The sequence below is a fragment of the Ailuropoda melanoleuca genome, chromosome 6, assembly GCF_002007445.2.
Source record: "Ailuropoda melanoleuca isolate Jingjing chromosome 6, ASM200744v2, whole genome shotgun sequence".
Classification (NCBI taxonomy): Eukaryota; Metazoa; Chordata; class Mammalia; order Carnivora; family Ursidae; genus Ailuropoda; species Ailuropoda melanoleuca.
The window spans coordinates 33,233,556-33,246,632 of NC_048223.1; the positions used below are offsets into that span (position 1 = coordinate 33,233,556).

A 13,077-nucleotide genomic window follows, 5' to 3' on the forward strand; every position below is an offset into this window, starting at 1 on the left:
GTGAACAAACTGGGATATATCTGCACGATGGGATACTACCTAACCGTAAGCAGGAATGAGCTATGACGCATGCAACAGCATGGATGAATCTGTGGAAGATAGTACTAAGCACACATGCACACAAAACAGCAAAACTAAACACAGAACAAAACAAAAGCAAACCACAGACCTACCATGCGATTCCAATTATATGAGATTCTAGAAAAAGCAAAACCATAAGTGACCAAAAGCAGACTGGAATTTGCCTGGGGTTGGGACTGGCAGGGAGACTGACTGCAAAGGGGCACAAAGGAACTTTTTTGATGTGAAAGAAATGTTCTACAGCGATGATGGTCGTGGTTTACACAAGTATATGTATTTGTCAAGACTCGTTTGCACACATAAAATGGTCTATTTTATTGTCAATGAGTTATACTTCAATAGAACTAATTAAAAAGAAAACAAAACTCATCTTTAATAGCAGAGGTCAGAATAGTGGTTACTTGGGGAAGGGGGGACACCTGCCTGGAGAGTGTTGGCCTGTTTGGGGGAACAGGAAGTACCCTATACCTTGACCTAGGTGGTCACCATAGCGATGTACACTTCTGTTAAGATTCATTGAGCTGTACACTCAGGATCTATGCAATTTACCATCTGTAAATTATACTTCAAATTTAAAAAGTAATGATGTCTGGAACTAGTCGCAGAAATTGGGATTCAATTGGTGCAAGGATGCTGTGCCCAAGCTGTGCTATATTTTAGGGGCTCCTAGGAGAGTCTTATATCCAGCCAGAGTTGAAAGCCACTGTTTTTAGAGACAGGAAGGAGAACAGTGTTGAGTCTGAGCGGTGGGGGGGAGTATTCTGACACCACTCGTGGTCGGGGGGCACATTCAGTGCCGGGGAGGATGCTTGGCTCAGCTTTGGCTTTCAGGGGATTTGAGGTCAGGGTGGGTCTCCTGAGCTTCTGTATGTACCCACACAAGGCTAAACAGGGTCCTCCAGACTTGCAGGCTGTAGACAGAGCTGACTGTGTGTGGAGCACTCTCGGGAAATGTGTACTTGGAGGAGTTGCGTCTTTTCCTACTCCTAGGACAAGATGGCAGCAGATGAAGGTGCACAGGACACCTTACGGCTCCAGTTCAAGGCCATGCAGGAGATGCAGCACAAAAGGCTACAGAAGCAGATGGAGAAACAGAAGGAAAAGGAACTGAGCCTCGGAATCAAAGTCGATGACCAAAAAGAGCTCTTGGAGATCTCCAATGGCCTCAGCCTTCTCCAGGCTGGGGAGCAAAACTCGAAAAACAGCTTTGAACAGAGGTAAAGGCAAGTTTGAACTCTCTCAGGAATACTGGAGGGAGGTAGGGAGGGTGGGGGCGAACTGATCACAGACCACTGGGCCTTAGGGTTGACTAGATGTGTCTTTATAAGTTGAGCCACAGAGGATTTGACGCAGGTTGTTACTGAAGACTTGGGTCTGATAGATCTGTGCTCCTGTGGTTATAATTTGATATAAACTATATTTAAAAATCATTTAAAGTCAAATGGAAAATTTGAAGCTCATCGGGGTGTAGTTTATTCACTCGAATTTTCTTATTCAGTCTCTCATGAAAACCGTGTTTGGGTTTCTGAGGAGCTGGTTGGATAACTCTGATGGTTCATAAATGATCATTGCTCCAAATTCTCATCTGGAATCGTTCTCCTATGCCAGTTTTCCTTTCCTGACACATAACAACCCATAAACATACCTGTGTAAAGAAGCTCTTGTGGGTTCCTTGGTTCTTCATGGTGAAAAGGTTGAAAGGAGTCCAGAATCTTCTCATTTTGCTCTAAATTCAACAATATCACAGATGCATGTTGATTTTTACTTGCAATTAGAAGCAGAAGGCTATGTTGATACAAAATTTTCTGCTAGCAAAAAAAGAGAGAGAGAGAGAAAGAAAGAAAGAAAGAAAGAAAGAAAGAAAAGAAAAGAAAAGAAAAGAAAAGAAAAGAAAAGAAAAGAAAAGAAAAAAGAAAAGAAGAAAAAGAAACCACAATAGTTGTTGAGTTGACTCTTTGCTTCTGGTTTGGCCCAGAATCTATCTTCTCCATTTTCAGATTTTTACTTTTCAAGGCTTCTCAATTTTCATAATATTCTGCTAAAAAATGCTAATTGGGAAAAACATACAGGTTGCTCAATAATGGACAAAGTTCCTATGGCTCCTGAATATGAGCTCTAAGTTAACCCGAGACCTATTTCCCAATGATCTTTCCCCAAATCAGAGAAACTGGAATTGGTGGAGACTTGAGCCATTGGTAGAGTAATAACACTAATGATAGTATCAGGGGCGCCTGGGTAGCTCAGTCGGTTAAACATCCAACTTTTGATTTTGGCTCAGGTCTTGATTTCAGGGTCGTGAGTTCAAGCCCTGTGTTGGGCTCCATGCTGGGTGTGGAGCCTACTTTAAAAATAGTAATAATGATCATGATCATGATAATATCAGTTGTTACCTATTAATTACTGTTCCCTCTAACTTCTCTAACTTCCTTGCTTCCCCGCACACCTGTTCCTAGGGAGCCTGTTCCACGCCTCACAGTAGAAGTGATCCCAGACCCATCAGCCACGCATTTCTCATGTTTTAAAGTGCTGAACAGAGCCTGGCAAGGTGACTCATGATAAACAAAACCAGCCACCCGCTCCGACTTTCTGCCCGGTTTGCCCGAAATCTAGAGGACTCGCCTCAACTTAAGGCTTAGGCAATTGCTATTTGGTCTCCTAATGTGTGTGTATATATACATACATGCAGTCACGAACATCAGTGTCCTTCCGGGTATCCCTTATGTGCATGTCACAAGCTTTGATGTATATTGCTGCTACGGTCAGTCTGTTCTAAATGCTTCATGACACACATTACAATTTCTTCTCAACCCATTTGTAATTTAGGAGTGTGTGTGTGTGTTTTAGTTCCAAACAGATGATGGGTTTTGGGGCTTGCTCTTTATTTTAATTTTTGCCACCTTTTTTACTATTGATTTCTAATTTTAGTCAATTGCCATTAAAGAAAATGGCCTGTATGATGTCCACTATGTGGAATTTGCCAAGATTGCCTTTGTGGGCTGTCATATAATACGCTTTTATCCACGTTCCATGGGTGCTTGAAGGAGTATGGATTCTTGGAGAAGGGCAGTCAGTTATATAGCCCTCCCTCTAATCCACGGTAAACAATGTTATTCAAACCTTGTCTCTCCTTTCGTGTGTGTATGTGTGTGTGTGCGTGCAAGCGTGCGCTTGCATAATCACTCTGTTGTGAGAACAGTGTGTTGAAATCTGCCCATTGACGTTTTCCATTTCGTACAGACCAGTTCTTATCACCACCTAGTGCCCGACCGGATACAACACACCTGGGCGGTGGACACCTGTCTCCTGCCCACCCGTCCCTATAATTCTGCCCTTGCCCTGTAGGATGCTTGAAGATGAGATTGCACACCTTCGAGAGCAGCTCAGGGAGATGGTGGATGAAAACGGGCGCTTGTACAAGCTGCTGAAGGAGAGGGACTTTGAAATCAAACATCTCAAAAAGAAAATGGAAGAGGACAGATTTGCCTTCACAGGTAGCTCAGGCATGGCCGTGACTGTCCCTGCCCAGAAGTCCCGGTAGCTGGCCCAGCCGCCGAGGAGCCCCCTGGGCAGGGCAACCAGCAGGTTCCAGAGGGGAGGTTCTCGAGAGAGAGTGCCAAGGGTCAGCTGTGGTCAGGCTTGTCCAGATGAGTCCCGGAAATGAAGGAGAGGGTAGATGAAGAGAGCAGGCCTGGGGGGCCAGCGTGCCAGGAAACAGGAGCGCAGGAACAGCAGGGACAGTCGGCAGGCATTCTGGGTAGTGTCGGTGGCCCAGCTAGGATTCACAACAGGGGCTCCCCATGGATGCTCGCTGCACGTCGGTGGGCCATCAGGGTCCATTTGGTCTTGCTCTCTGGCTCAGACATTGTGTTATGGATGGGAAGAAGCCCCAGTGAAGTAGGCATTTACTCCACAGCACTTGCTGTTCCAGAAAAGTAGATGGGACAGCGACGGTAGCTATTCTGAGGGGATTTCCTAGGACCCAGTAGGGTCTAGAGTGGGGCTCAGCCCTTCAGGTCTGGGCTGGACTTTGGCTCTGTTGGTAAGGATGTTGGCCTCTGGGCCTGGAGGTGACCTTAGCTCTGTGGGTGTGGGCTGGACATTGGCTCTGTGGTTATGAGCTAGACCTTGGCCCTGCAGATCTGGTGGGGACCTTGGCCCTGACTGTTCTCTGTTCTGTATATACTCACTGAGCAATTCCCAGGTAGCTGACTAAACCAGAAAGTTGGTGTAACCAATCACAGATAACAACGGGCCTCCGCCAGCATCTGCCAGGGCATCCCTCCCTACCTTTGAAAGCCAGTCTCTTTAAGGTTAGATGCATGCAAAGCACCAGTACTGAATTAAAAAGCAAAGGGAATTTGGTATCCTGAAGGCCCTTGGTAGCCTATTGTGTCTCCCTCCATTCTTTGGCCTTTTCGGTCTAAAACAAAAACCACACTGAGGAGAAGGACTTGTGAGACACAGAAACACACCCAGCCTAGCTCGGGTTCACGTGTGAAGGGGCAGCTTGCCCTTCGGCAAGGCTGTAGAGAAACCAATGAGCTCCAGGGAGAAGCAGAGGATGCTTCCTTGCCCAGGAGACCGGGACCCAGGGGCTCCTCCCTCTCGCCCAGCCTGTCCCATGCTCTCTCTTTGTTGTCTCTGCCCGGTTGCTCATAGCCTCCTCCGATTGCCGCCCTAATCTTCCCCAAGACCTCTTGAATCCAGTCCTCACTGTGTAGTCCCCATTTCTGACTTCCAACGTCAAGTTTGGAAGAGAAAAGTCTGCCGGACCCGGCACATGTTTTTAGACCAGGCCGCAAGTGACGGACTGCTGACAGCTGGTGGACTGGTTTTCCTTTGGCTGGATTTTTAGTTATCGCTTTAATTCTGTTTTTTAAAAACTATATTCCTTTGTACGAGTTTTCAGTGATTGCTCAGGTGATCACAAAATACATACCTTTTCCCAGTCTACTTGGAGTGAGTGTTTTACCACTTCAAGCAGAATGAAGAAACTACCACCCTGTTGATCCCTTTACCCTCCCCCGTGTAGTGCCGCTTGGATATGTATTCTATCTCTATATAGCGAAAATCCCAACAAACAGTGTTTTAATATTTGCTGTCAATCATTACACATAAAGGGCCTAAGGGGAAAAAATAGTCTATTATATTTACCTACATATTTAGCATTTTTTGTGCTTGTCCCTTCACTGCTGCCCCCTTACCCTGTGGCTGCAGCTTCAAGAGTGGGGCTTGGGAAAGCAAACGAACAAAAAAAACCCAGATTTTTCTTGTTTTCTCTGAGTCCCCCTTCCCGCCCTTTAGACTAGAGAGGGCCTCTCTTGGACCTCTTCATGGCCTCTAGTTCCAGGATTTTTGAGTCCTGGAAGGAAAACATAACCCAGAAAACTCACTGCTGGGCCACGTGTACTTCTAGGTCTGGCTTCCATCCCCAGGTTCTGAGCCCTTTCTCTTGAAGCGTCCCCAGCCTCTTCAGCAGATAGGAGGTGGCCAAGGGCAGCTGCTCCTAGTTGCCCTACTCAATGCCCGGCTCAGGCCAGCAGCAACAAGCCTGGGCTGAGTCGCTTTGAAAACCATCCAGCATGCTTGCTTACCCCCCATCAGTTGTCACTCTCAGGCTGTTCTGGGGCTCAGGATTGTCGTATTAAAAAGCAGGCCTAGGAAGGTGTCCCTGCCAGTTACCCATTGCTGGGGGGTCAGAAGCAGTCAGAGAACCTGCAGACCATCTGAGGGGACCTGCTGTTGCACAGCTGGCCTGGGGGTTCCAAGGCTACCCAGTCAGTCAGTGGCCACGCTGGGCTAGCTCCTATTGCCTGCCATCTGCACAGCCCCACACCGTTTAACTTCCCACACTCACACCCTTCCAGCTACCTCTTCCCCAGCCTCCTGCCCTTGCCCGCTGTGTTCCAGCTACTCCGCCTTGCCTGATGGTCCTCCGATACTCCAAACATATTCCTGCCTCTGGAACTTTGCACTTGCTGTGCCCCCTTCTTAGAATACTCCTCCTAGTTGAAAACACTCTTCTTGATGGCTTGACCCCTCACTTCATTCATCCAGGTCTCTGTTCACACAGACCTCCTCAGGCAGGCCTTTCCTGACCACTCCATCTGAAATAGCGCCACCCATCCCTCTCACCCTCTTGCCCAGCTTCGCTTTGTTTCATAGTACATAGTCCTCTCAGACATCGGAATCCATATTTATTTGTTTTTATCATCTGTCTCCCCAGCTAGAATGTAAACTCCATAAGTCTTTTTTATTCACCGTTGAATCCCTAGTACAGACAGTGCCCAGTACTTGGTGTAACCCAACCAATATCTGCAAAGGGATGCGTGCATTTGTACTGGTCAGGTGTCACCACAAAACTCTGGGTAAGAAACCACCACATAACGTCAGCAGCATTCAGCAAGAAGCACGTATTGAGCTCAAACATCTGGGGTTAATTGGGGCTCCACAGATCTAGGCCAGGCCTGGCTAGGGTGGTTCAGCCTTGTTCCACGTGTCTCTTCCTCTTCCTGGGACCTGCCACTGTGTGCCCATGGAGAGGGCACGAACAAAAGAGGGGGAATTAACTGCACAAGTGCTTTTCAAGTCTCTACGTGTGCGTTATCTGCTAACAAGCCATTGGCCAAACAAGTCATTGGCTGAGCCAGAGTCAGGGGGCCGTAGAAGGGTCGAGGGGATCCAGCGTATTGGCTGGAGGGCACGGCAGAGTCACAGAGCCTGGGGTGTGGAGGTGTAACCCTGTCACGGAGGAGGGCATGAAGAATTGGGGCAATAAACTTATATCCCATAGAAGTAAAATTTATACTTTTCTGAGTGGCTGCATTTCTTCTCATTGGAGTTGGGTTTCAGGGTTCCGAGGTATGCGGTCACTCCCCCGAGCCGCTGCCCTTTGGTGAGTGTTCTAGCTTTGAAAACCCTGGGGCCGTTGGTAGTGTGGCATGAGTTTGATGTGTGGGCCTGAGTGTTTCACTCACCTCGCTGTTCTCCTTCATGGCAGGGACAGCCGGTGTGGCCGGGGATGTGATCGCCACCAAGATCGTCGAGCTGTCCAAAAAGAACCGGGTGCTGACGGCAGAGTCCGAGGGCGCGAAAACCCGAGTGAAACAGCTGAGCAATCGCATCCAGGCGCTGGAGCGCGAAGTGAGGGCCCTTGGTCATTTCTGCCTTTAGAGGGGACTCCCAGGACCCGGGGCCACTCCTCCAGAGAGGCAGCCAAACTTAGATGCCTTGGGCCTTCTGAAGGGCTTGTGGGTCAGTGTTTGCGAAGAGCTCCTCAGTCTTTGTCATGTCCTGAGGGGGGAAAGTGTGTCAGGAAGCAAGGGGGACACAGGGCACAGGAAGGCAGCTGTCAGAGTGGTGAGGACACTGACCCGGAGCCTGACCACATGGGTGTGAATCTCAGCTCCGTCACTGACCAGCTTTGTGACTTCGAGTAGATTATAAACTCACTGTGCCTCAGTTTCCTCCAGCTGACACACAGTAGTCCTAACAGTCCTCACCCTGAGGTGTTTCTGACGATGAAGAGACGGAACAATGTAAGATGCTTCAGCCAGCGTCTGGCACGTAGCAAGCACCAGATAAATGTTTGTTGCCTAAACTAACGGATCCTCGCTAGTGCGAAGCTAGAGCCAGGAGCACTCCAGCAGCCGGTCTCACTTGTGCCTGTTTTCCTCTTTCCGCTGCCCCCTGCCCTCCCCACAGCTAGTCACAGGCCCCCTCCGGCCTTGCCAGGACACAGCCCAAGCAGTTCATGGTCCCGAACCACCTCAAGCTCCATGCCAGGCCCTGCAGGGGGGAACGAAATAGGCATGGGCCTTGCCCTCCTCTGAGGCAGACCCAGCACTGAGGGCCTCTTAGAGCAGGGGACGCACACAGTGGGTCCCTGGAGGGTGGAAAGGGGCCACACTGGGAGAGGTGGGACCTGCCCCCCCTCCCGAGAACCAAGGCCCTGAGTGGGGAAGAAGGTCTGAGAAGAAACTCGGGTGGCCAAGAGTGGAGGAAGATGAGGTCACAGAGGTGGGAGGGCAGGCCACCCCCGGCTTTGTCAGACATGGTCTGGTCTTTGTGTGAACAGTCGGGAAAGCTTTAAAGGGGCAGTTGGCTGTCTGTATGGAGCGCTGGGCTTGCCTGGCCCTGTCTTCTTGTCTACCACATGAAGTCCATAATCCCTTTATGCTGCGCCTCCCAGATTGTGGACAGAGCTCCAGGATACAGACCACGGCTGCAGTATTACGTATGAAGCTGTCAGTGAATCCCAGTGTGTGACCGGGGAGTGGGGCAGACCATCAGTTAAACCCTTTCGCATCGCAGAGCAGTTTGTAGGGGTGAGCTCTTCTGTTAATGGTCCTGAAGTGAGCTGAGAGGTGAGCCAGTGAGATCAGTGACCACACATCCGCCGCGGCACAGAGCACCGCACTCAGACATCACAGTTGCCAAGCAGAATCCAGTATTAAATGCAAGGTTTGCTTTTCAGCTGCAGGCGGCCCTGGCCAGGCTACCAGCCAAGGCAGCCACCGACGTGGGAGCCAAGGCGTCAAGGACTCAGATGGGAGACAGAGCCTTGGTATGAATTCTCTTCTGTGCTGGGGAGTCTGCGAGGCTGCCGTAGGCCTGGGCCTCCTGTCCGCTGTGGGAGTGTGGGCACCTCCATCCAGGGTCCACCCCATGGCTGAGCCCATGCCCACCAGTGCAGCATCCTCAGCGCCATCATCAGGGAACAGCAACCTAGTCTGTGGCCTGAGGCCAGGAATGCCCCAGGGCAGGGAGAATAGGAAGGGCCTGAGGAGCATGGAACCCTTGAATTTCAGGACCAGCAGGGAAGGCCTTGTCCAACTGGCCTCCCACTCTCAGCCCAGCTGCATCCTTTACAGTATCCTCACTGGGGAGACATCCAGCCCCTTACCCCCAGGGACAGGGAGCTCACTACTGTGCAATAGAGCCCTGTTGGGGGTAGGGGGCATTCATATCGTGAGAAGTCATCCCTTTGTGGAGCTCCAAGTCTACAAAGTCAAAGTGACTATTGGGAATGGCAGCTTGTTCCCCAGATTCCATTCTACTTAGCCAGTGAGTAGGGCCTGGAACCCAGGAAATGGGAATTGCAGCTCCATGAAAGGAAGGCAGCCTGACCCTGTGGGCTACCAGAGAGGGGCAAGGAACCCATGCCAGATAATAAGTAGCCTCAGAGTCTTAAGAACAACCCGGGAGGCCTCCCCAGGGGTGTTCTTGGAGACACAGGGAGTCAAGCCTTAGGACTCCCTGTTCAGTGCGCCTTTTCTAGCTCCACCTCCCTTTGCCTACAACTCAGGGTCAAGCCACCTCATGCCTGTCTTGGGGAGAATTCAGCCATCAGTCTGGAGTGATAGGCCTCTAGGGTTCCAGGAGGGAGCCTAGTGGGGTGAAAGCTAGTCTTGTGTAACCCTGTCTCCCCGCTGGGGAAGTGATAGAGGGGCTCTGCCCTTGGCAGGGGCTCTTCTGTAGGGCCTCTCCTGGCTCCAGGGGACACAGCTAAGCTGCTCCCGCTTTATCCAGAACACTGAGCATTGCCATGTCCCTGACTAGGCTGCCAGTGGTGGGAGACTGCTTGTTCAGTCACTCGTTGAGCGTGATAGGATTTTCTGAGCCCGGTGACACAGGGAATCCAAGACAGGGCCTTCGTCCATAGGGGAGCCCAAGAGGGGAGACGAGCAGCCACACTGAAGGAAGGAGGGGGACAGGGCCTTCAGAAAGAGCCCCAGGGCCTCAGAGTTCACAGAGGGAGCACACCCTCCGTGTGAGGCAGCTAGGAGGTGGGCTGGAGGAGGGGGTCCTGAGGTGGGCCTTGCTGGAGAGGGGGGATGGGGGAGGGCCCTCCAGCAGGTACGGTACCAGCCAAGGCTGAGAGGCCGGGGAGCACTGAGTACTCCTATTTTGTTTGCTAGCTGGGTGCCGGCTGGACAATGTTTGGCCGCAGCCCAGGGCCCACAAGGGGAAAGAGCAATGTAAGCCAAACGAGGCTAGGGTGGGGTCACCACGGAGGGCGGCCTTGACTGGCAGCTGGAGCGGGCGCACTCAGCTTTGCTCGGTGGCCGCAGGGAGCCTGGTAGGCTTCTGACGGAGGAGTGGGTGACGGGCGGTGAGCCTCAGTTCAGCAGCACCCTGTGTTTTCCAGGGCACTTCTGATCAGAGCGAGAGCAAACTCAGCGTTGCCCCTCACTACACGGTTCAGGGGAGCACAACCCTGAACCGCCCTTCGGAGGCCTGCGCTCACTGCACGTCCTGGCCACCATGTGCCGGAGCGCATTCCGGAGCGGAGCTGAATGCCCTGTCTCCACTTGGCGTGGTCGGCGTGGGGCTCCCAGGGGCTGTGCTGCGAGCAGCGTTGGCATTGTCTGTTCCCCTCGGACTGCCTTCCAGTTATTCCCTCAAAGAAAATAGCCCAGGGAAGGGGAGGGTTAGGCCCATGCTCAAGTCCCCCACGAAGCCTGTGGAATTTCGCTCTGGGCAGAGGCAGCTCTGAGATGGCAGCGACGTGGGGCTGGCCAAGCTGTCCAGGAGGAGAGGACTGGGGGCTTGGTGGAGCAGAGGGGAGAGGGCTGCCACGCGTGTGGGCCCAGCCCTCACTAGGACACTGGCTAGCCCTCAGCCCCCTTTGGCAGCGACCCCACGCCAGGCGAGGCCCCCCGGCATTGCACTCTGTCAGAATCTGCCCCAGACAGCAGCCTTCATACGCATCTCCTCTCAACACTCCCAGGCCCCCCGGACGCTGGTGTTAATACACCCCTGTTTTACAGAGAGGAAACCAGGCTTGAAGAGGGGCGTCATTGCCTGCATTCTAGATCTGGTCCAAGATGCGTGCTCTCCCCATGCTTTGAGCAGGATCCTGGCCATCATGTGGGACGCTTGTGAACACAGCTCCGGCACCACCGCCTGTCGGGGCCAGCGGGCCTCGTGGCACCGAAGACCCGACAGGCAGGGGATGCTGCTTCCCAGCCTGGGGCACCTGCAGAGTAGCGCCTTAGCTGGGGGAGGACAGGCATCCAACAGCAGGGAGAAGGAATGGCAAGCAGCCAGGCGGGGGAAGGAACACACACACACACACACTTTTTTTAAAGATACATTTGTGTTTTATGTAAGTTCCCAGTTTATACTCTGTTCACACTGGGTATTCTGTTTAGCCTCATGGTGGTGCTATGAAGAAGCAGGACAGAGAAGGATTCTTCTACCCATTCCATCAATGAGGAAACCAGATGAGGTCAGGCTTCTTGGACTGGGTGTCTGGTTCCCATTTCCTTCCCCAGTGGTTTTCACCTGGGCTGTCCACAACTTCTGGGGACCCGGGAACTTCCCAGACCCGATCTCCGTGGATCTGCCTTCCGCACTAGTGGCCCCAGGGGATTCTGTGCGCCTGCTGAGGAAAGCTCAGAAAGCCACCGCAGCACCTGCCCTGCTTCCCAGAAGTTCAGCCCACCTGGTCTGTTGGGGCAGGAGCAGATGGTTTTGGCATCATTGCCTGATGGAATGTTCAGCCCACCCACGATGCCTGGGGGCCTGAAACAGCTTCAAGTGAGAGAATCAGCCAGGGCAGGGGAAGGACCCAGCTTCTTCTAATCTGACCATGCCACCCTCAACCGGCTGTGTGCCCTAGGGCAAGTGACTCCCCCTCTCTGGGCCTTATTTTCATCACTTATGGAAGGGGTTCCAGTGGGCTGACTGTGAAATCCCTTTAATGTCAACCTTCTGTGAGTCTCAGAAACTTCTACTGAAGACTGTGAAATGGGCAGCACATTTGAGAAAAATTTACATCCCAGTAGTTTAAATCAAACATTAAAAAAAAAAAATCCCTCTGAGTTCCAGCAGGCAGAGTTCTCGTGGTTGCAGCAGTCCTTCAAGCCACAGAAATGGAGCATTTGGCGATGAAACCGGGTCCTGATTTCTGTTGTGTGAGCTCATTGCCAGGAAAGGGAGCCCAAGGCCCAAGCTGATGGTTTCGGGAGAAGGAGGCCCCAAGTTAGGATGGTCGTTGGGAGTTGCCTTCTGTGACGGAGCTAGCCCCCTCTTTATTCTGAGTGGAGATGGTTTAGCTACAGTGCCAGCCCTCTGGAGCACAGCAGAGTGCCCACGTCTAGGAAGTTTCTGGAGCCTGCGGGCCTCCTGCAGGGGCTCCCCGTCTGTGACCACCGCCTGCGTCCCTGGATGTGCAATGCTCTGAGCGAAGGGCTCAGCCCCCAGAGGTGTGCTGCCAGGATTCACGTCCTGCTCCCCCTTTCCCAGCCAGGCCCCCCCCAGCCAAGGGCACTCCCCCTCTGCCAGCCTCAGCTTTGCCTCTGGAAGGGGCTGACAACAGAACCCACCTCGCAGAGGTTCGAGAGGATTCAGTGAGTTGCTCCACGTGGAGCACCAAGCACGGGGCCTGGCACAGCCCTGGCTGAACGGAGCTATGATTATCGTTACTACTTCGGCAACAAGTGACCCGCTCTCTCCTCTGTCCTGCCCAACTAGCCAGAGACCCCAGAGGTGAAGGTCTTGCAGGACAGGCTGGCGGCCACAAACCTGAAAATGAGCGACCTCCGCAACCAGATCCAGTCCGTGAAGCAGGAGCTCCGGATGGCCCAGAAGGTATTCCAGAGCCAGGGGTCAGGGGTTCTCGTCTGGCTGAGCTTGGGAAGAGCGGGGCCAGGACAATAGGTTCCATTCGGGAGCAGCAAGTGCTTGGCCCCATGAGCATCATGCGCGGGGCAGGCTCCAGATCCAGGAACTTCCTTCTGTCCGCCCTTCCTGCAGACCGGCGGAAAGAGGGGTTCCTGGCTGCCTGCGCGGCCCTCGTGCTGCCTTCCCCGCCCTGGACAGAGGAGGACAGTGCCCTTTACCCAGCGAGAGTCCTGTAGACTTTCTTTGTGCTCCGTGCACCCTAGTAGGTCCCGAGTCTCTCCTTAATAAGCCACCTTGGACTTGGAAGCCAGCCAAGACTTGCCTCCTGCCCTTTGCTGTCTGTAATATTAGAAAATGAATAGGTTG

The 13,077-nt window shown here is 52.4% G+C and overlaps 1 protein-coding gene across 1 annotated transcript in view; it reads left to right on the top strand.

Annotated features, from left to right (window-relative positions):
* CCDC13 (coiled-coil domain containing 13) overlaps positions 1–13,077 on the top strand; it is a 53,722-nt gene that overhangs the window by 12,780 nt on the left and 27,865 nt on the right. Inside the window, exons 2-6 of the mRNA XM_002925607.4 lie at positions 1,072–1,298; positions 3,424–3,572; positions 7,082–7,224; positions 8,558–8,647; positions 12,562–12,678. Of these exons, the coding sequence (XP_002925653.2) occupies positions 1,078–1,298; positions 3,424–3,572; positions 7,082–7,224; positions 8,558–8,647; positions 12,562–12,678 (720 nt within the window). The 5' untranslated portion in view covers positions 1,072–1,077. The remainder of the gene's footprint in view (positions 1–1,071; positions 1,299–3,423; positions 3,573–7,081; positions 7,225–8,557; positions 8,648–12,561; positions 12,679–13,077) is intronic.